The 24,704-nt window shown below is 37.1% G+C and overlaps 1 protein-coding gene across 1 annotated transcript; it reads left to right on the top strand.

The window, feature by feature from the left end:
• The first annotated feature begins 4,482 nt into the window (after nucleotides 1-4,482).
• LOC120777880 (oocyte zinc finger protein XlCOF8.4) lies at nucleotides 4,483-23,836 on the top strand. Its single transcript, XM_040109439.1, has 4 exons — nucleotides 4,483-4,539; nucleotides 21,789-22,513; nucleotides 22,583-22,755; nucleotides 22,831-23,836. The coding sequence occupies exons 2-4, from the start codon at nucleotides 21,819-21,821 to the stop codon at nucleotides 23,583-23,585; spliced, it is 1,623 nt and encodes a 540-aa protein (XP_039965373.1). The 5' UTR covers nucleotides 4,483-4,539; nucleotides 21,789-21,818; the 3' UTR covers nucleotides 23,586-23,836.
• The last annotated feature ends 868 nt before the right edge of the window (nucleotides 23,837-24,704 follow it).

The raw sequence follows: 24,704 nt of genomic DNA, 5'->3' as shown, positions 1-24,704 counted from the left end.
CCATCGATGTATATCTTCCCTATTCCGCACGAATATTGCATAATTTGCATACATATTGTTCTTGTATGCAAGTGTGTGCATGCACTTTTTGACAATTCTTTCAAAATCCATTAGAAAAAAAGCAAAATTTAATTTATTTTTGCGCGCAACCATTGCCAAAATTGTGTTCTATTTTGCCTTTCTTTAGAACATTTCTTTGTTCAATAGAAACATGCATACTTACGCAAATACTTTCATATACATATATTCGTATATATGTATGTCTATAGGTATGTACATATGTGCGTCAATGGCAAGCAAGGCAAGGGAAATTCGAAATGAGCCCATGAAACTCGCACAGATCACCTTATTGATTTACCAAAGCAAACTAAGCCGCAAAACCAAATATTTATTTATTTATAGAACAAAGTGTGGAAAATTAATAGTATACGCATACATATATACACACAAGCACACCTAATGATGTCTTTCGCACCTGACAAATAGTGACATAAAGTTCATTATACCATACTAGCGAAAAGCACAACACATGCACGTTAGACGTTCACGTCTATATGAGTGGCACACACCTGTGATCAAATCGTTAGAAGCATTCGCATATAATGTGTACAGGGTGGTTCGTCGAATAAATTATTCATTTGTAAAATTTGGTGGCTTTTTTTCTTAAATAAGAGTTGGTTAAGTAACCACTAATATTGGATTGTCGAAAAAGTTATTTCGTATTTTGTCAATATATGTTGTAGTCGTATATCTCCAGTGCTACCAATCAGGTGTGTCATACCATATGTGACCTGGTCTACGGAAAGGGGGCTTAGGTGTCAAAAAAAGGAGAACAATTAATGAGATAACGAGAAATTGACGATTATTTTTAACAGCTTTTCCCAGAAAACTAGTTTTCGCACGTTAGCTCCCTTTTCGTAGACCAGGTCACATATAGTGTTGGAAAGATGAGATTTTACCTTCAGATTAGAAGAATCTGAGTGCTTAGAGGTTTGTGAGCCTGGGATCCTCGCACACTTAGATTTCATTCCAAAATACTTGTATTACCAGCCGAGCTTAACCGTGGCTGTCGCTTTCCATCGAGGGAGGCATTAGATGGAAGGACTCGCTGGAAGAGAGGGAGAGTAGGTTTTTTTACGGATGGATCAAAGCTTGTCGTGATGTTTAGTGGAGTAATACACTATCGAAAACTTTCCATCAACTCCAGTTTTATGCTCTCTAAACACTCCAGTGTATTCCAAACGGAAGTGGCTGTCACAAAGGTAGCAATAGATCTGCTGCTCTGTACAGCAGCCTCCTTCAGTGTGGTGACTATATACCCCGATAGTAGGACAGCGAGGGACCTAACATAATCCACTACTTGCTCGATAAGATGACAATTATTGCATATTTGGCATATGTGGCATATTTCTTGTAGCCAGATTTCGATAATGCCTTCATTGAAATCCAACATTCCTTTTCCTAAAACAATCGTGGTTTGAACCCAGTTGTATATAAAGAAGGAGAATGTAATATAATTTGGATCACCACGTCTCCCATCAAGATCTTCAGAAAAGTGCAAACGACGCAACAAAACGGTAAATTAACTATTGTAGTAGATTCATTGATTTCGTTATGATTTTGAGTGGTAGAAGTATACGGTCTCCATTACAACTTCCACAAGTGGGAAAGCAATTCTTTAAGCAGGTAGTTTTGAGTTGATACCAACTTGACTGTGTATAAATATTTCCCTTCTACCTTACGGATATTCCATATTTGAATAATTGTACACTGAACAGGGTATATATGTATGTATATAAGTGATCAATATGACGAGCTGAGTCGATTTAGCCATGCCCCTCCTGCTGTCGGCATCTATGCGAACTAGTCCCTCAGGGTTTGAGATATCGGTCTGAAATTTTGCACACGTCCTTTTCTCTCCAAGAAACATGATCACATTTATCGGAACTGCATATAGCGGGCAACTATAGCTTGTAGATGTCATACAAACTGAACGATTGGGATCAAGCCTTTGAATGGAAAACTTTTCCTTTTGATAAGATATCTTCAAGAAATTTTGCATGGAATATTGCTTAAGCAATAGTATGATAAATTAGGTCGGATCGGTTCACTATAGCATATAGCAGTCTTACAAGCTCAGCAATCGGAATCAAGTGCTTGTATGGACAACTTTGGTATTTGTAAAGGAAATTAAAATTTCGGTGTAACCAAATTTAAAGTTTTTTCTGGTTTTGTGTCAAATTATAACCTGTATATGGGTAACCCTTTTAATATTTCAATTTTGGCTAACATAATTCACATTGCGCCGAACAATCTAAACCTGCTAATGTGGAAATTGTCAAAAACGCGTGCTGCGCATATTTTTTACCTCATCGAAAATCATAATACTCAAGCGAAAAAATACTTTGGCACTTAACTACAAACAAAAACCAGTAAGGAAGGGCTAAGTTCGGGTGCAACCGAACATTTTATACTCTTGCAAATTGCAAGAATCAAGGAAAATGCCTTAAGGTGTAAAACCTCAACCAGAGGATCTCAATTTTTACTGAAGTTACAGCTTGCACAGACGCACAGACAGACAGACAGTCCTCGTCTCGTCATCCTAAGCATTTACTCGTATACACATACATATGTATATTTAACCTTTTGTCAACCCGCTTATTTTTAAGTGATACATACAACCGTTATGTGAACAAAACTATTATACTCTGTAGCAACATGTTGCAAGAGTAAAAAAACTGACACTAATGAAAAAATGAGCAAACTTAATGTTGATTTACAAAGAAAATGAGTGAAAAATGGAAGCCAACTACCGCTAGATCAAATTGAAAGATGCTCATATGAAAGTGGGAATAAGAAAAAAACTTTAAAACACTTTTCGAACATCGGAGACCGGCGAATTTTCACCTTTCCCTCGATTGTTTGGAATGTTTTTGTGAGTTTTTTGACACTGATTGTTGACGCCCGCAGGCACAATGCGCTCTAACAGCGACTCATTAGCTTGCGATCGGCAATCGAACGCCAGAACATCGTTAGCTCAGTTCGGCACATTTTTTGCTCGCCTTGATTCTGCGCACTGCTCCTTTTGCGATCTCTTACTCATTGTCGGGATAGCGTGGCACGTACCATGAACTGAGTGGCTGACAAAAGAAGCGATCACCCCGTCAGCTGAGCGCAGGATGGCATGGTGAGGTAGGGGAAGAACACATATATGTATAAATATGTATTCTAACGCCTCTGCCATTATACGCGGCCAATGGGTTGCGCATAAGGGTGTCATGCTTAATGGTGAAATAGCTCTTCTACTAGTAGATCACTACTTGTATACTTACATGATCGTTTCCAAGAAATGGCTTTGTTGTGCTTTGACTTCTTTTACATGCAGAAATTCCCCGTTTGTTCCACCTTTTCGTCAGCACTTCCTTCAATTGCACACAGCCACTCTTACGCTAAAATATATGCATACATGTGCTTGAGCATCGGTTGCTCTCGAGCAAAACTGACTCGGATTTATTTTTAAAATATCACACTTGTTTGGCAGCGCTCGTGATCCTCTCAGCTGTCTCCCGCAGCACAGAAGAACGAGGGAGGCCTTTTCGTATCCTAAGTGCGCTGCGCAGCTGCTACCGTATCGTTAGCAATGATCGGCGTTACCGTCATCCACGCAGCCACCACCGCCAATTGCCACAGCTCAACACAGGCGGAGACGACGACGACGGCGATCGACCACCGTCATTCGTGGCATAGCTAAGCGTCAACACCAACGCCATCAACAGCATCCCCCTGCAGCCTGAGCCACAACGGTTGACGGGCGCGTCGGAAACATTTTCGAGATGTAAAAATGTAAGTGGTATTTTCAAAAACATTTCAGTACTTTTCGAGATTTCCAAGTGATTAAACGTGTGTACACAATCAGACCACGAACCAGGCGACGACCAACAGCGATCAGGCCAATACGGAGCTAAAGAAAAACAGACGAAATACAAATAAATTAAAAAATACAATCTTTTGTGCGAAACCGGTGAAAAGTTGAAAATATTTTCCACAGAAAAGTGCGACGAAGTAGTGAATACAAGTACATACATACATATGTACATATTTATGTACATTGCATGTTTATTGCGAAATTCTTGACAATGCCTGTGTGTGGGGATTTTATATTTTCATAATTCAGTGGAACTTCTCGACCTACAGCAACAATCAAAAGGCCCCAAAACTGAACTGAACTAAACTGTTTTTTGAATATAAAAAATAGAGAAAACTTTTAATTAAAAAACATCGAATTGTGACAAAGGTATTCGTAGACGTGTGCTGTGCTGGTGGTGTCGCGGAGTGTCAACGCTTTGGCACACGCGGTCTCACACTTTCGCCGCGTTGGTCACTTCCCGTCCACGCCGCTGAATCATCCGTCTAAATTCTGTCTGTGTGCGCAGCGTCTTTTCGCAGAAATATTGAACGCAAATCGCAAACTAGAATTTGAAAATCACGCCGCCGTGCGAGCAGCATAGTTTCCGACAAAATTTTGTCTCCAAATTTCAGGTAAGTCTTTATGCGTTTTTGAGTAGCAATTTGCTACGTTTTAATTTGTACAACAAACACTCTGTTTATCGCGACGATGATTTGGCAATAATATGGCTTTGCATAACATTTGATTCGTAAATATCTAAATTTGTAAATATTTATCATAAATATTTTGCTAAATCTTCACGCTAATGCGCACATACACACACATAGTATAGGCACGTTTATATGCATGTATGTAGTGGTCAAAATTTCCTTCAGCACATCGATTTTTAGGAATTGTTGTGAAATTAGTGATCACAGGTTGGGAGTTGAAGAGACCATAAATCGGACTATTTTCGTGCAGATAGTCATAAAAAAGATTTTAAATAAATGCATTTAGAAATTTTACGTAATTCCATTAAGGCTATAAAGTTATACCGACAAATTAAAATCTCATTAAGTGGCCTGTGTCCAAGAAATTATTTTATTGTTTATAAAAGTTTCTTCTATCACTCAGCCAGCGCTTATACTTACTTATGTAAAATATATTTTATTTAAATCTCTTTTGTTAAATAATATCTCAGAGTAATGTAAACATTCATATACATAAGTATATACATAAAAGTGTTCCCATGTTCCAAACGATTTTGATAAGCTTCGAAGCTGCCGATGCCAAGTCAAATTAGGAGCTTGTACTACAGAAATATGATAGTAAATATATCGATTGATGGCACTGGCGTCGAAAATCGTTTCAATTATAAAGTCCATATGCTCACATGCAATATTTACACTTTAAATCAATACTGTAAATTCGCTAAGTTGACAAGAAAACATTTTCGTAGACATCTGTTTCCACTTTACAATTTTCACGAGAGACAATTTGGCTTTAAAATTGCTTTCAAAAATTGTTTTAAATAATTTCATTCAATAATTCAGTAATATTATTTCTCATCATGAAAAAATTTCGTGTAAAATTAAAAGTTTATCCATTTCCCTACTTTTTTAAAGAAAAAAACACAGAAACTTCAAATTTTATGGGGAATGTTTATTATCATTCGAAAGAACATTCTTTGGCATTTATTTTTTGAATATTATCTCTTTCAAATGTTGGCCGCGGTTACGTCTCAGATGGTCCACCCGTTGAGTTCAATTTTCGATGACTCTTTCGAGCAATTCGACTGGTAACTGGCGTATGATAGGCGTGATGTTTTGCTCCAAGGCCTGGATCGAAACGGGATTGTCCGCATAGACTTTAGACTTTACATGATTCTGATCATTCAGTTTGTATGGCAGCCATATGCTATAGTTAACCGATCTGAACAATTTCATCAGAGATTACATTATTATCTTAGAAATTAATCTGTGCCAACTTTTGTGAAGATACATTGTCAAATGTGAAAGTTTTCCATACAAGAACTTGATTCCGACCGTTGAGTTTGTATGACAGCCATATGTTCTAGTGGTCCGATATCGGCAATTCCGACAAATGAGCAGTTTCTTGAAGAGAAAATGACGTTTGCAAAATTTCAAAATGATATATTAAAACCTGAGAGACTAGTTCGTATATATACAGACAGACGGACGGACAGACAGACAGACGTATGTACATGGCTAAATCGACTCATTTCAACATACTGATCATTTATATATGTATATACTATATAGAGTCTCCGACGCTTCCTTTTGGGTGTTACAAACTTCGTGACATACTTAATATACCCTGTTCAGGGTATAAAAATGGGTGAACTGCTTCAACTTTATTTTTGGCTACAATTGGTGATGCTCTTATTTACGAAATAGTTTCAAATCAACCAAGTTATAGCAAAGTCCCCCCACATTCCTTGTAACGTCATTTTCTGACAGTTCACTTGTCTTTATACATACATACATATATAGTTAGTAGACCCAAAAAACGATTTTTCCAATTTTTTTTAAGAAAAGTTTTAAATTTAAAAATATGTATACACATATTATGGAATCTTTTAACTTTAAGACTTAGTATTAGTAAAAATATTTATTTGGAAGGAACTACAGCTGATCTTCGGGAGCTCTTCTCAAAAAATATTTGTCGGTGAGAAAAAATCTTTCGATTAATTACTACAAAATATATTTAAATGTATTATGATTAAATTTGAGACTTTCGGTTTAGCCGTTTTTGAGTAATGTTGGTCACCGAATTTGAAAACACCATTTTGATTGAGAGAAACGCGTTTAAAATTTGGGATGCACCACCAAGCACTCTGAAATACCTTTTAAAATTTGCGTGTAACTTCGAAAATGTTCGCCGGAAGGATATGAAATTTTCTGTGTGTATTCTTAAATATATGTACATTAAGAAAATAAAATAAAAAAAAATCGATTTTTTGAAAATTCTAACCGTATAAAACACAACAAAAAAAAAAAATAAAATAAAAAATGGATTCGTATATACATACATATTTTAAAAATTGGTGAACATTCACCCATTTAACAAAGAAACACATTTTCGTCAACTCAATTGAAGACATAGCGGATGATTTAAACAATATTTGGTATAGTTTTTTATTGTAATGAATCCTAACAAAAATAGAAATACTTATGTATATGATACCAAATGATCCTCATTTCACTACTACCCTCATATCGAATATATGTACATACATACATATGTATATAAGTAGATTTAGTTCGCTAGTAAATTTAACAGCAAAAACCTCTATCTATTTAACGAATATATAATGAATGAATCCTTATTGAATGTAAGAAGGACCGGTAACAAAAGTTGTTGAAATCGGTCAATGACTTCCAGAATCACACACATAAACAATACTCATATATTTAATATATGCTATATATAGTTAACATTCAAATGCCTGACATGTACTTATAGGAACCATTACTACACAATTTATTCTGCACTCTTAAAACATTGTCTCATTTGGGTTCCTTCTTTTCCCATTATTATTGAAATATTTCGAAACGTCAAAATTTCTAGCGCAAATCATAAACGTCAACAAATGTACACAATGTATAAATATATATGTATAAGTATATTTGTATATATGTATATCTGTAGTTAGTTGGACCTTTCACTTAGTATTTGAAATGTGCTCGCATTTATTATTCTACATATACTTATACAATAAATGTTCATAAATTTCTAAGCAAGCGCTGCGGTTGCGATAATTTTAAATTTGCTTCCTATATTCTATCTTCGGCAGCAATTAGGACACTAATTTATGCAGTTCTTGTATTTGAATACAAAGCCATACACATGTACATATGTATAACCATTTAAAAGTGGGACATTATAAGCGAAATATATATAATATTTAGTACACACACTTATTTCCAATTTAAATTGCATCTGCAATTGCAACAGCTGATGACAATTGTAAAACATCTGCAGATAATTTATCTGATAAAAGATGGATATGGCAAAGCATTTAAGAGAATTGCTACAATAATATAAGTACATATCGAAATTATAAATACTATGTACATACAATATATAAGAGGGCTTGAGGAAAAATACAAGAGATATGTATAGAAAATTACTTACGTTTGTAGTTACCGTGGGCAATATCTGTCAAGGTGGATGTACTGCTCCCAAAGGAAATTTTAAAATTCTTAAATTATTCTTCAAAATCTATGTCATCACCTTCAAAGTAATATCACTTGCCCCCAATACACTTGTGCCAGCGTTTTTTCCAACTCTCGAAACAGTGGTTAAAGTCAATTTCCTGAATAGCATTCAATGCGAGTAGAGAATCATGTTTAATGTCTTCAATTGACTCCAAACGGTTTCCTCGGAGCGGTTTTGCTGTATAGCCAGAAGTCACACGGAGCTAAATCAGGCGAGTACGGTGGTTGCGGCACGATATTCATAGAAAATTTAGCGAAAAACTCACGAAAAATCAATACAGTATGGGGCGGTGCATTATCGTGGTGCAAAAGCCGAGAGTTGTTGGTCCATAATTCTGGTCTCTTTTTACGAATAATTTCCCGCAAACGATGCATAACACTAAAATAGTATTTCCTGTTGACGATTTGGCTGGTTGGAAGGAAGTCGGAGTGCACCGCATCTTGATAATCGACGAAAACTGTCAACATAACCTTGATTTTTGACCTGCTTTGACGTGGCTTCTTCGGCTTCGGCTCACCGTTGCCACAATATTCGGCCGATCGACCGTTTCCGAGTCGTAAGCATAGATCCAAGTCTCTTCGGCAGTAATAATACGTTTTATGACATCTTGGTAGTCGGAAAGTATTGTCTCACAGAAACGAGACGCTGGTTTCACTTTTCTTAGTCCCAGATGATCTTTAAAAAATATTTTCACTGATCTTTCCGATATTCCAACGATTCCAGTAAGATCTCTGACTGTTAATCGCCGATTCTCAAGCACCAATTCCTTTATTTTTATTGACGCCTTGATCATCAATTGATGTTGATGGTCTACGCGCTCTCGCCCCCCTTTGAAAATGTTTACCGTAATTACCTTCGATATCATAATTTGTACTGATTTGTCGTTTAGCTGTCCTTCGCATTGACGATCGGCGGACAGGAATCAATGCGTCTCATCATTTTGAACATTCCAACATAAATTATTTCGCATAAAAAAAAAATTAATATTTAGAAACTTTGTATTTTTTTTATGTTTATGTTTGTATATTCATACTATATACATAGATATAAATATCCAGTGGGACAAATTCGAGCGACTATACGAGCTATTAGAGCCGTCTACAAGGCGGAAAATAGCAGAGAGAACCAAGACTCTTACAATGTGGCATCAGTGGCAATGTGGAAAACCTCATCCAAAAGGCTATGGACTCACAGACTGATCCCAGACATTCATTCATGGATAGACAGATGACATGGGGACCTGAATTTCCACCTAATCCAAATGCTGAGTGACCATGGATGCTTTAAAAAGTATTTGTTCTAAATTAATCATCACGTTAGTCGGTATTGCCCAGAGTGCATAGAAGACTCTAAACACACATTTTTTTAGTGCCCCCTTTTTTTACAACACAAGGGAAAAGCATACAATACATATACTTACGTCAGTCCTCAGATAAATGAAAAGCTGTCAGGGAAGCATGAACTCTAATTTTGGCATAACTAAGAAACTTAGATTGGAAGTCAGTCAGCTCGTAAAATTGAAGGACTTAAATGTTATCTTCTCCCCCATGAAGTAGTACCTAATCCGGTGGTTCCGTGGGAGAGACATAAGTTGGGAGTAGGTTAGATTAAGCGGATTAAAGTTGATGCTTCCGCTTACTATAAAATAAATTCTAGTTTCCACTAAAGATTACAAAATTTCGAAATTTAAAATCATGTACTAGTAGCTTTCGTCATATTTTTGGCTCACGTAAAGCTTATGTTTCCCCCTCAATTAAGGCGTAAAGTACTCGTATTGTAAATAATAATCATAGTAATCGCATGTGTCCTTTAAAAGTCTTAAGCAAATCGTTTAAATAACATCACAGATTCGCGTGTTTACATATTTATGTGTGTACGTGTGTGTATGTTGTGGCATACACGAGCCAGCTGCATTTACGTTGCCGCAATCAATGTCAAGTGTGATAAATGTGATTGCCTCTGTAAATTATTCTACTCATAATAATTAACCAAATGCGTTGAAAGCGGATTTTCGCAAATGAAATTTCAATTGTAGTTTACGCGAGTTTGTGTGCCCTGGTGATGTGCATGTGTATGTATGTGTTTCTGCGATTGCATGTTGATACCTGTGCGGATAATTAATGGTTTTGCGCATGTGAATATGTGACGATTCTTACCTAATTGCGAAGCAAGGTATTCGTGTGTGTTATTTTTTATGACTGCACTTGCACTGAACGCTTTCGAAGTATTTCATTTAAAAGTAGTTAAAGACTTTGCATATTTTAGGGCGTATAATGCATTATTTGAACTACTTTTGGTTAATTTATTTCAGCATAAATATGTTTTGAATCGAATTTATTTGAATTTAGCATTATTTAGTCGCTAATGATTGTTGTATTCCTTCAGTCCAGGAGAGAATATTCCCCAATTTAAAAATTTTTATTATGTTAAAATAGCACCAGAAAATTGTAAATAAAACGCAAAATATTTAGTTATTCATCAATATTTATTTTATCGCCTTCAAAGTAATTTTCACCAGATGTAATACACCTCCTCGAAACACTTCTCATAAGCACTTTTTGGGATGGCTTTCAGCTCCTTCATTGAATTTTGTTTTATCTCTTCGATCGACTGAAAACTGGTTCCACGGAGCAGCAATTTCAGTGAGGGGGATACGCTGGTTGATCGATGGTAATCACCAAAATATTTTCATCAGCTGAAGAGCTCGAATTTTGTTCAGAACAGGCATGCCTTCAACGAACTCTTAACTCAATCATTGCGTTGCTCAGCATTCTGAAAATGTATGTTTTTTTTCACTACCAATCGGTAGTACGGAATGGACGCACTAACCACCTTGGTAGGGTTAGAGGCCCATCTTGTATTGGCACCCGGTTGCAATGCTCGATGCTCCTTAAAGGACCATGCCGAATGAGCTGAATTAAGTCCCCGCTTAGACCTCACTACTAACATCAAATCATCCGTTAGCCCAGCTAATCCCCCATACCCTGAGATCCCTACTGCCCTAGTACATCAATAACGTGCAACCAATCCTCTAAACGCATCCAACACAAGTACCCCGACATGTCAGATAGGTGCCCATGTCCAGTAAATTAGAAACCCAGACAAAATCCGAACTCTGGATTATTCTCAAAAAACACACAGTCCCAGATGTACTCGTAAATCACCCGATCGGTAGGTTTATTGTTATCAAATGGTCTGTCAGTCCAGCTAAACCCTCATACCCCTATCATTTCCTAAATGTCCGATTACATCGGACAGTTCGCAATAACGTGCAATTATCTAACCGTCTCCTCCTCGACCACAATCAATTTTATAGTCTCATCAACGTTTAATCTCTGTGGTCGAATATCGCCTTGAGTTTTGTTGATTTGTTTTAAAACTTCAGAACTTTGGAACAAGATAAGCACATCAAATTCTATTGACAAATTTAGTTCAGACGACCCAATTAGTTTGTGAGATTTGTTCTCCGAAAGTAACAGACACATGACTCCTGATAGAGGATACGCGATTTTTATAAAGGAGGAGTGTTAGAAGGAAGAGGGGCCATCTGCAGAAGTTCACGCAAGTGAGGAAAGTTCTCCGAGCGCCATTCACTTGGTAGTGCACAGAAACGAGCAGTTCAAGCAGTTCACGACTACCGGTCCTAGAACAAATATCCTCTAGATATCCAAAAAACATTCGTTTGAAGGCGAGCCCCAGAATTGTGCGCTGGTTTTGGGAAACGCCACGTAAAAAAAGTCCTCAATAAAAAGAGGAAAACCACCTCGCGCTGTTGTAAACTCGGCTATAGCCGCGTAAGCGGTGTCCTCGCCAATAAAAAAGTAGAAGAAATGTTAGAATAAGACGCTATTAAATTATCAAGAAATTATTTCCTTCCAAGTTTCTAAGAATTATTCTACATTTACCACCTTCTCTTGCAACTACAGTGCATACAAATTAATTACACGCATATACTCCATCTCACAAAGCAAGAGTAAGACCCAAGCAATGCAGAGGTCAATGTCGGCAAGTAAGAAAAAGGATAATTATGGCAAGAAAAACATACATACGTATTCCTTCATAAAACACTACACAGTAGTCGCGCTGACTTCTGTTTATAACGGAAATTATGTAAACAAATCGTTCAGGGTTCAACTTCCAGATTATAGTGCTCAATAAAGGTTATGCACACACATACTTATGTACATAGATACATACACACACATTTGTATGCACTTGTGTACAATATTAAATAGATAAAAATGTAAAACGTCTTCAAGTCTGTGCGCATTAAACGCTCCAGGCGGCCCAAGACGGTCGCCGCGTCGTCGTTAAGTTCGACCAAGTGCCTCCGCTTTTGTTACAAGCACACACACATGCTTGTGTTGAAAAACATGCGCTTGTATTCGCCCATACATACATATACATATATGCATATAACAGTAGCGGCGCTGCTTAAATCGATTTCAATGTTTTTCAAGTTTGAACTAAAATGTAAATTAACAATTGCTAAAAATAGACCGCCACGAAGCCACTGATCAGCCAATACCACCAGCAACAACCAAACCATAGCGCTGGCACGGCATGCACGAAAGAAATATTATTATTGTTGCTGTTTTTGTTGTTATGCAGGCGTGTTTATTGCTGTCTCAAGCGCTGGTGGCCTGCAAGTCATTTGCATTTGTTTATGCTCATTAAAAGGATTTTGAACTTATGTCGTTCTATTTTCTTAACAGTTCGGTGTTTTGGTGTTTTTGTTTTCCTGCAATTACACTGTTTGCACTGCTTTGTTGCAGCAAGCAATTAAACATAGCAGAACTAGACAAAAGCAATATAATATTTAGTTGCAAGAATGGTAGAATGGTGAAGGTGTTTTCTACTCAAAAGTAAACAAAGCACGGAAATCAATTAAAATCTTTGTTGTAGTCTTTCCAAGAAGTACCGTTTCATTTTCAAATATACATACATATGTATGTATGTATGTACTTATATTCGCATATGTATGTAAGTATATTCGCATATGTACTCGTGAATAAAATATATTCTTGTTGAATGCAAATCAAACAAAGAAAATTTCCCAGAAGCAATTTAATTAATATAACAATTTTTAATTCTGCAAAACATATAAACATTTATACATTATATGTATTTAATTGTAAATACTATGTATGTATGTTTAATGTGTTGGAAAATTTTCAAATGGCACTTCCTAGTTTTGATCAAGCTTTCTTCCATAATTACATGCATACATACATATGTACTTACATATGTACGTATACATGTTTAGTAAATTCTTTCACAAACTCACATATTTAAGTACATACCCAGTAGGAAATTTCACTTGCTTTGAATTTTTATACCTTGAACATAGTTTGCGACACCAAACAAAGGGCGGAGACTCTATAAAGTATTCTTATATAACGGGTAATCCAAGTAGAGGTACTTTTTTCAACAGCCTTGTTTCGACAGATCACACGTGAGTCGTGCCAAGCTGTCATATTATTTCTGTTCAGTATTCTTTGGCATTTCATAGTGGAAAGACTTACGCCTGAACAACGTTTACAAATCCTTCAACTTTATTACGATCCACGTTCCGTAATGAATATGTGTCGCACGCTTCGTTCAACTAATGCTTAACATAATAGGCCTACTGGGAGGTACGAGTATTCGCTACACCATCATCCATCATGAAACCCACCATTCATTATTGGATAATATTCGACGGAATATACCACGTCCAACACGCAGTGAAGAAAATATAGCAGCAGTAGCTGAGAGTGTACATGAAGACCGTGGAGAGAGTCGATTCATCTCCGTTCGCTGCAACTCGGTCTGACGTACGGAACGACCTAGCGCATTTTACGTCGATATTTTAAATTGAAAGCGTACCAAATACAGCTTGTGGAAGAACTGAAGCCGCACGACATTTGGTGTGGTTTGTGGAATCATCGATCCATATTTCTTCAAAAATGATGCCGGTGAGAACGACCGTTATCGCGCAATGATAACCGACTTTTTGATGCCTGAAATTGAAGCTCGGGATCTGGGCCATATTTGGTTTCAACAAAATGATGCCACTTCTTACACATCACATCAACCAATGGATTTATGGAGAGCACACTTTGGTAAGCAGGTAATTTCACATTTTGGGCCGATCGATAAGCCATCAAGATCGTGAGATATTACACCATTATACTGTTTCCTGTGAGGCTATGTAAAATCTAAAGTCTATGCTGACAATCCCGCGCAAATTCAAGCCATGGAGCAAAAGATCACGCGTGTCAGTGACCAGTTACCAGTCGAAATGCTCGAACGAGTTATCGCAAATTGTACTCAACGAATGGACCATCTGAGAAGTAGCTGCGGCCAACATTTGAAAGAAGTAGTATTCAAAAATTAAATGTCAAAGAACGTTCTTTTGAATGATAAAAAGCTTTCCCCCATTAAATTAGAAGTTTCAATGTTTTTTCTTCAAAAAAGTAGGGAACCTCGAAATAGATCGCCTTTTAGAAATGACCAGCAAGCGCTTACTTTTCGGAATCGCCTATAGCAATTCCGGAAATAGAGAGTATCTAATAGAAGTATTTGGCTTGGCAAGATAAGACGAAAAAAATTAAAAAACTTGAATACAAAAATAGCACCTCGAGAACGAGTTTCCCTACAAGGTTTGTTTGACTATAAATGCATTCGTCAGACGGTAAACTTTCCTTAATTTGAATTCACTGACAACAATTATATTTATTATATTATATTTCCACGATGTTTGGAAAACATAAAGAAAACATCGGAGAGCCTATAAAATATCTAAATAAATTATCAACATGTCGCGCTGAATCGACTTACCCACGTCCGTTCATCCGTCCGACTGTATATATGCCAACAAGACCCTCAGTTTTTGTGATATCGATCTGAAATTTTGTATCCATTCTTTTTCTACCAAGTAGTTGCACATTTTTCGGAAGCGCCGATATTAGCCTACAATAGGATATATCTGCCATATAAACTGAACAATCAATGTAAAGTCTTCGTCTTGAAATGTTGCGAAACGTGCAAATCTATAACCTTCCCCACTATAAAAGACATCCGCTGAAGAATCAGTCAGGTTAAGCCAAATGAGAAAATCGTAAAGTCACTATGTTAATACATACATACATACATACAAGGTATATATACACACATACAAACATTTGTAGCGTGTCCGCTTAATAATTCGTCTTCATGACAAATCTAATTAATAATTTTGCTGTCAAAGAAACATGTGAATTGCTAGCAGACATCAAATAGATTACCGGATTCCAACAAAAACTATACAGCAACCACGATATTCGCGTATATAGCCACATGGACATGGTCACAAAGATCCATCCATACATTATACGATATTTATATAAGACGCACATGTACGAATATATTCGTATGTAATTTAGAAATTTCCCAGATGTCAGCTGTTGCTAGCAGTCGTCGTGACCGCTGAGATATGCGCGTGTACACACCATAAGTATGTATGTCGTAAATGCTGGTTGGGGGCGGTGGCTGAGGAAAAGTTGGCAGCGAATGTACCGCGTGTGTTTCCCGGTTTGCGTCTTAAGAGCAAAATTCGTACACAAACATTATAGAAACAATAACAATAACAGAAATAATTAGAAGAAATATGTATGTTCCAAAATCGAACAGGTATGCGAAGCAGTATGAAAGCTTTTAAGAAACATATGTACATACATATGTACTTACACAACACAAATGTGTCTCGTGTGTATACAATTAAATGAAAAATTTATAAAACACACTAGAGGCTATTAACGCAAACGCAACTTAGGGGGGCCTTACTTTTGCTTTTTGTTCCAACAAATTTTTGTTATTAAAAGGCGAGGAAATATTTCTAGGTGAATTGGGGATAATACCTGTGACACGTTTTTAACCTCTGAAAGGAAATGTCGGATAGACATCTGAAATATAAAGGCTGATCCATTTCTAGGTTCCCTACTTTTTTAAAGAAAAAAACCACAGAAGCTTCAAATTGAATGGGGAATGTTTATTATCATTCGAAAGAACATTCTTTGGTATTTATTTCTTAAGATTTTCACTTTCAAATGGCTTAGGTAGTCCATCCGTTGAGTCCGATTTTCGATGACTCGTTTGAACATTTCGACAGGTAACTGGCGTAAGACATGCGTGATGTTTTGCTCCAAGGCCTGAATCAAAGCGGAATCGTTCATAAATTCCCTCAGGCGTAAGTCTAACCGTGTGGTATCACACGATAATGGTGGCCAAACGACCGGCCCAAAACGTAAAATTATCTGCTCACAGAACTGCTCTCTCAATAAATCCATTGATTGAAGCGATGTGTGGGAAGTGGCGCCGTTTTGTTGAAACCAAATGTCGCCGAAGTCACGAGCTTTAATTTCAAGCTTCAAATAGTCGGGTATCATGGCGAGATAACGGTCGTCACTTGCGGTTCGTTCTCACCGGCATCATTTTTGAAGAAATATGGACCGTGATTCCACCCGCCCACAAATCCGTAAGGTCGAGCGGTTTCAGTTCTTTCATTAGCTGTTTTTTAATGCTTTCAATATTAGATCTTCACGTAAAATTCGCCAAGCCGTTCCATACGTCAGTCCGAGTTGCGGTGAACTGACGCGTGATATGTTAAAAAAAGGCGAATCAAAAAAGTACCTCTACTTAGATCGCCCGTCTTATTAATTATTAATTATTAAACTGATTTTGTAAGATCGTCACGATAGGTCATGAGGGTCATGGAACCAGCATACATTAAATATTGCATGAGGATTTTACTAAAAACAAAAAATGTTTTCGCGTTGGATCTCACATAACAATTTGTTTATCGCTCAGAAAAGGCTGGTATCGCTTGTTCGAGAGAAATGTTAACAAAATATATGTAGATAGAGGTGCTTCGAAACATGTCTATGACATCATGACAGGTGATAAATCGTGGATTTACGTGTATGAGTCCGAACGTAAGCAGTAGTTGCCTGTATGAGTGTTTCAGGATGAGCCGAATTCAACAAAAGCTGTTCGCACATTCCCTGTGTTTGGAAATACTGGATATTTCGCAACCATACTTCTAGAACAACGCAGAACAGTAAAGTCTGAGTGAGACACAACCATTTGTTTGTCAGTTGTCTTTCAAGATATCGGGAAAACCAACCACAGATCATCTGGAAATCACGAACTCTCACACAACGACTGAAACAATTGTACTTTTTGAGCACTCAAAACATCGCTTTGATGAGTCATCCACTGGATAGTCCTGACTTGGCACCGAAAGACTTGTTTTTGTGTCTGTGCGTAAAAAACAAAACAAGAGATGAACGTTTTTCGCCACCTGAAGCGGCGGTTGGTGCGTTCAGAACGCATGTTTCAGAGATACCTCAAACAAACTGGCACAAGTGCTTCGACAACTGGTTCAAACGCTTGCAACAGTCTATATACTATAGATCTTAATCGGTAATATTTTGAAAAACAATTAAGCGATTTTCGATGATTAATATTTGATTTTGTTCTCTAATCCCGAAATATAAAAGACAATCCTCGAATACTGAAAGTTCACTGGAAATAACTCTTAAATCACATCGATATCTATGCCAAGATTTATTTTAATTTAAATATATTTTTGAAAATCTAAAAAAAAATATGCGCTAATTATAAACGATAAAATTATCTTTGTGTCTCAAATTTTCATTTCTAATACACACACATATACTGTATACATACATATACTGAAATATGTTTCAACATAAAAAATAGCACACCTTCCTACTATAAACAACAAGAAAAAAAATAATAAATAAATTAAAACACCTTCCATTTTGAAGAAATGTGTCGGAAGTGAAATTTCCACGAATCGTCTGTATGTGAATTCCAACCATCAGCAAAGTGACCACAGATCTTTATAATTAATTGTGCGTTGTTTATAAGCATTAAATTGGCTTGAGTGCACGAAGATACACAAATATACGTACTTGTGTATTTATGAATGTGCGAAGTGTGGATAAGCGTATGTTTTGGTTTTTCCCACACTCGTCGTTTCGCCGAACCGATCAGTCGCCCGGCCCAGCCGCCCCCTGCACATCTTTCGTCTATTGCCGTCTTGTCGCGCGCAGGGTTGAACATTTTTTTTTTCGTTGCCATCTTCTCGGCGATTTGGCCCCAATTCAACTCATTAAATTATGGGCGTCTAAAGAAAAATGACGCACTTTTCGTATTTAGCAGGTTGTTTCACCTATCTCGTGGCATTATAGCCACAGCTACAGCGTCGGAAGAACAGCTGAACCGAGTTGGCTGCGTCATGCGCTTCTTGCGAATTTTTGATTGCGCACAAAAACAAAATTCGCGACTTAGCAATTTGGCAGTGGGTTTGGTGTGGCAGTGAGAGGAGCAGCGTGCAGTGGACCAAGTGGCAAAGTGGCGATCACTGCTGGTCAAATTTACATGTAAATATACAAAGATGCATATATAAAAGTACTCCTTTAGTTACGATGTGGCTGTGGTCGGGGTTTAGAGCCTTGTGCCAAAAAAAACAACAATATTAATTATGATCATATATGAAGTCTTTAAGGGGGTGCATGTACAAGTGGTTTAGGTCGATCACGCTTAAGTATGTATATACATATGTACATATGATGCATGTATATATGTATGCAAGTGTGTGCATTCAGCTAAGTACATTGTGAAATTCAAATGGATTCGCTTCTGGCCACTCATTCCGGTTGCCCTCACAGAGACCTCATGTGGTGTGTGGATGTTTTCCTAAAAAATAATATGTTATTGTTGCTGAAAGATATATACATATATGTATTTGTGGCAAATGAAATTTCCATCTGATTTGTAGTTGGAATTGATCCACATACTAGCTTTTATGAGCATTTCCGCAAACGATAAACGGGCAAAACACATTTTCTGCAACATAAAAATAGTAATTATGGCTTGCGCGGCTTTATTGGATTATAATGTACATACATACATATGTAAACACAAAACACATACATATGGTACATATGTATGTGTGTTAAAGTATATAAGTTTATAAAGACTCAATTATATATTTCAAGAAGATATCTATAGACATACATACATATGTACATATCTTCGTAGGGCAAAATATGACTGATATGAGACAATACTTGAAAAAATATGTATGTACATTAGGAATTTTTTCTTCGAACTATTAATTTTTTTCAGTCCCCTCACGAAATTTCCTTGGAAATACCCTGAAAAAATTCCCTGAAAATTTTAGCCCTTAACATTAACATTAAGAACTGGACCAGGGCCTGTAAACATTTTCCATAGAAAATATACTACAATCGTGAGTTTCTTTAAATTCCTACAGATCAGAGGTATTTTATGGCATCGCTTTGACTTTAGGCGCATATTTCTCAGAATTGCTTACACTACAAAAGTGCTCAGTGCAACAAAGTCGTAACTCACACCGGCGAGGTAGTACGGGGCTCTAAACCTGATTTTTCCATGAAACTCGCATTTTTTTGTATTTATCTCGTAAATGGCAAGAGCTATAGAAAAATTTAAATGACAAATTTGTTAGAGTAAATTTTATGCAGGCGATGCCCTAAAAACCTCTGATTTAGGAATTTAAAGATAAAAACTCACGATTGTAGTGTATTTTCTATGGAAAATTTTTACAGGCCTTGTTCCAGTTCTTAATGTTAATATTAAGGACTAAAATTTTCAGGGATTTTTTTTTAGGGTATTTCCAAGGAAATTTCGTGAGGGGACTGAAAAAAATTAATAGTTCAAAAAAAAAAACAAACACCCTAATGTATGTACATACATATCTAAGTATGTAAGTATATACTTTTCCTTATCTTCATTTTAGGCGTTATACTATAGCTATCACGGCTTCCAAAAATCGATTTCTTATTGTCTTCTTTAATTCTGTAACATCTCAAGAATATCGTCCTAAATGCTCAAGTTGATACGAGTAAACAAAAATTATTGAAATTATACATATTTTTGCTCAAGAAAACCAGAACTGGCATTTTAATGTTTATTCGATATTTATTATTCTTCAATGTCGAAAAAAATGCAATTTTCTATAGGTAGGTATAAAATCAGAAAGGCTCAACGGATTTACAGGATTCACAATTCCATAGTATTTACTTCTACCAGAGAGTATATTCGTAAGAATGATAAGACCTATTCATTATGACAAAAAAGGTCGTATTCAAAATAATCCCCATATATATAATAAGCTTATGCCAACGATTTTTCCAGACAAAACACTTATCATAAGCACTCTTTGGGATGGCCTTCAGCTTTTTACTTTATCTCTTCGATCTACTGAGACCGGGTTCCACGGAGCGACAATTTGAGTTTGGGGAACAAAAAAAATCAACGGAGCCAAATCTGGTGAATACGGTGGTTGATCGATTGTATTCAATGCGTTTTTGCTTTAAATTCGTTCACAATCGTGGCCCGATATGATGGTCCATTATCATCGTACAAAAACCATGAATTTACTTCCACAATTTTTGGCCATTTTCGACAGATGTTCTCAAGCAAACGCTTAATTACGGCCAAATAGAACTCTTTATTGACCGTCTGTCCCTCCGAAACAAATTCATGATGCTCCAAGCCACGAATATCGAAAAAACAATGAGCGCCACCTTGATTTTTGAGCGGCTTTGGCGTATTTTTTTTTTTTTTTTGTTTCGCTTGTTGTTGTTTTTGTTTCCGACTCGTTTTTATTCACTCTATTCCGATGATTGTTGACATGTTTGCATGTCAAACTCATTAATCTCTGTCTCATCGACAGTTTATTGCTTTCCATCAATGTGGGATCGAAATTTGCACGATCAAGCACATCCAAAGAGACCTGTTTACGGTACTCTCTTTAAAAAAAAAAATTATATTTATTGGGACGAGTCGAGCAAGAACGCGTTTCATACACAAAAACGAACGAACGGACTCATGAGAAACGACGAGCTCTTTTGCCATCTCTCTAATAAGTGCGTGACGATTTCCAAGCACCATATTCTTAATTTTATTTGTATATTTTCATCAGTTGAAGAGGCGTCCTTCCATAAAATTGGGTCCATAAAAATGGGTCGCTTGTTGAGGATTCTGGTATGACAGCATCATTGGACCGTATTTCTTGCGAAAAGTGGTGGGAAATGTCGTTAGTGAGTATTATAACACCATGCTGTCCGACCTTTTTTCCGGAATTTGATGGAGTCGACGCCTCACGTTTCAAGTCTAAACATGGACACATTACGCGCAAAATTTGACGAATCATTAATTTCGAGAAATGGCCTAGTTAAATAAGCGCCAAGATCATACGAGTAGACTCTTCTGATTAATTTCTCTGGGGTATGTGAAATCAAACGTTCATGCCAATCATCCAGGTCACGTCTATTTTTGGCATTAAGTTGCATTAAATTTTAGTAAGACCACTAAATTAAATATAGAGTTAACAGGAATAAAGGAAATACTTAAATAAAATATATAGACAAGAGAAATAACTGGGCCGATTTTATAAATGTTTTAACAATATTAATTTTTAAGCAAATTCTGTACTTAAACATTCTTTAATTTCAGCACAGACATATTCACTTTTCATTTTACACAACTTTAAGATTGAATAATCTTACTTAATCAAATATTACTCCATAAGTACTTCAATCAATGTCGTTGTATTTATTTTCAGAACAAAAACGCATTAAAATATAAGGCCAAAATGACGAAAGAGCAAGCAACCGCAATACCAGAAGAGCTGTACAATCTCACACAGTTGGCTGAGGTCACACTGGCTGCCGGACGACTTAGCACAACTAATATCACAGAAATTAAAGACTACATAAAACGCCACAAGGCATTGGAGTATCTTGCTGATGAGACAACCGCCCCGAAACCTGCTTACGTTCCTCAAATATCAGAACCCACAAGTGTGATAGCAAAACCTTTCACCAGCGTAAACAGTGACTCCGGTAATGGCTTGTGGCACACAAACCAAGAGTTCAGTGCCAAAAACCAAAGTTACGACAACACAGAGTTTCAGAATAACCAAACGGATCATCATAGTTGTAATTCCTCATTAACAGTGCCACGGACCGCATTCTATTCGTCCTCCGATGATGATTCCAACTACTACAGCCACAAGGTATTTGATCGGAAGAAGTTGCGTCGCTCTACAATTTCCGATCACTCACGATACGATGAGCACTCGTGCAGCAGCTTGCCTAGCTGTAGTAGTGACGAACATTTCATGGGCTCCTCAAGTAATTCGAGCAACTCAGAGGGCAGCAAGTTGAGCGATGGTGCCGACAGCAGTGCCCGTAGCGTTAATTTACTCGACGATGAACACATATGTCCGGAATGCGGCAAGAAGTACTCGACATCGTCCAACTTGGCAAGGCATCGACAAACACACAGGTATTACAAAATATTTTTTACAACCAAATAATACGGTGTAATTGAATTTACGAATATTCTGCCGTAAAGGTCAATCATGGACAAGAAGGCGCGACGATGTCCGTACTGTGAGAAGGTCTACGTCTCAATGCCCGCCTTCAGCATGCATGTGCGCACACACAACCAGGGTTGCGAATGTCAGTACTGCGGTAAATGCTTTTCACGCCCGTGGCTGTTACAAGGTCACATACGGACCCATACCGGTAAGTCTTGAAGACACGTAAATATCTAGAAACGACTGTCTACTAATCAACAACATGCTCTCTTCAATCAATTAGGTGAGAAACCCTTCAAGTGCAGCGTTTGCAACAAAGCTTTCGCGGATAAATCCAATCTGCGCGCTCACATACAAACCCATTCGAATACGAAGCCACACACCTGCGCCCGCTGTGGCAAGGCGTTTGCACTAAAGTCCTATCTGTACAAACACGAGGAATCTTCGTGTATGAAAAACCATCAACGTAACGGCGAACGCGGTGAAACGCGCACAATCAGAAATGCAGCAAATACGACGAACGCCACTACCGTTAAAAGCCTGAATACGCACTCGTTGACGGACACTGCTAAGTCCACGTTAGCCACAAAACTATTGCAAAAAGAAAAGGATCGACGTCAAGCCGGCACACTCATCTGTGGTGAAATTCTGCCCGAAACCATCCACAAGCCACTTGAAATCACCACCATTTTGACGCCAACCGACAACAACTGCACGATGAAGACGAATGTGGCGCAGGAAAAGTCATATACAATGCTGACAAGTCCCATGTCTCAGGAAGAGTATGAGCGTTTTAAGCGCATCAGCGTCATTCAGACGGCAACACCAAGTGATATTATCTACCGCGACCATGCTATCGGACCCATTGGCATTGCTAATGCGGCCACGCACATGCCCTTACAATATTGTATTGCGGGTAATGAGCCTCCACAACAGGTACAAGATCAACCGGTTGACTTTTCGCCAAAAAATAATTTTACACATTCGACAAAGACCAGCCCTTTTGAGTTGACCGGCAATTATGCAATCTTGGCTTAGTGAAGAGGCACGTAAACGTTGAAAATAGTTCAAAAAGACAATGACAAATTTGAAAAAGTTAGACTGTTGGTATGTATGAAAACTCTGGAGCTCCACTACGGATGTGGCCAGATTCAGAGGTTAAAATATTACATAGAAAAGACGTGAATGTTACGGATTGATTTTGATAAAAAAAAAGTAAATTTCGTATTTTATGGAATGTATCGCGCTCGCAGTCAATTGCTAACAAAGTTCTAAGCAAGATGCTCATAATGCAACAACCAGGTATGAGGGGTTACATGGGTATCCTCGGGCTTTTTTTCAAAAATTTTTTTTCCATATAAAAAACGAAATATTTTAATAGAATTTAAGAATTTTATCTCAAAGACCTGTATGAAGATCGGTTGATAAGTTCACAAGGAATCTTGCCAACCGACTTCAAAAACACAGTTTCGAGAAAAACGCGTTTAACGACCGCGCACTTAGCCTAGCTAGCCTCGAGCGCACTAGTTCTCAAGGCTATATTTCCGAAACTATCACTCGGATCAACTTGAAAATTTAGGGCAATAGTATAGAGGTATTGTAAAATTTAATAATACAATAAAAACAGCGATTTTTTGAAATTAGTAAACCTATGTAACCCCATAATGAAGAGAACGTAAATTAAGGCGAATAAGAACTTAGAAAGAGTCCCACAAAGTTATAGAATTTGTTGAAGTCCTCTTTAATTAACTGACTAAATTATCGTAAAAATTTAAAAGATTTTAAAAATTGATTTTGAAATCTTAGATTAGCAAGGTTCACCTTTCCTACAACCACTAAAAGGTGGACCTTGCTGAACGCGAAGAGTTCCCCATGACCTCCTTCGATTGTTGCTTAGAACTTTGTAACCATTGGAAATGGCGATACTTATTGGACTAAACACAATATAAATCAAGAAACAAATATGTTAAAAAATGGTTTAACTGAAAAATATATACACTTGTAGTTTAGTAGAACACTGAAGAAAACTGATTGTGATAATTATAAAAAGATTAGTCTTAGCTCATTACAAACTACGCCATAAGCAAACAAAGTGGCAGCACTTGTAATACAAAAAAATCACTCAAATTGTTTAATACTATAAATATATTATTTTAC

The sequence above is a fragment of the Bactrocera tryoni genome, chromosome 5 (genome assembly GCF_016617805.1).
Source record: "Bactrocera tryoni isolate S06 chromosome 5, CSIRO_BtryS06_freeze2, whole genome shotgun sequence".
NCBI lineage: Eukaryota > Metazoa > Arthropoda > Insecta > Diptera > Tephritidae > Bactrocera > Bactrocera tryoni.
This window is presented reverse-complemented; position numbering and strand designations above follow the sequence as displayed.

What these genes read in the sequence shown, in the direction of transcription:
- LOC120777880 (XM_040109439.1), top strand. Translation starts at nt 21,819, where the DNA reads ATGACGAAAGAGCAAGCAACCGCAATACCAGAAGAGCTGTACAATCTC. An exon ending in AGGCATCGACAAACACACAG is followed by an intron (nt 22,514 to 22,582) that starts GTATTACAAAAT and finishes TCTGCCGTAAAG; the next exon opens with GTCAATCATGGACAAGAAGG. An exon ending in TCACATACGGACCCATACCG is followed by an intron (nt 22,756 to 22,830) that starts GTAAGTCTTGAA and finishes TCAATCAATTAG; the next exon opens with GTGAGAAACCCTTCAAGTGC.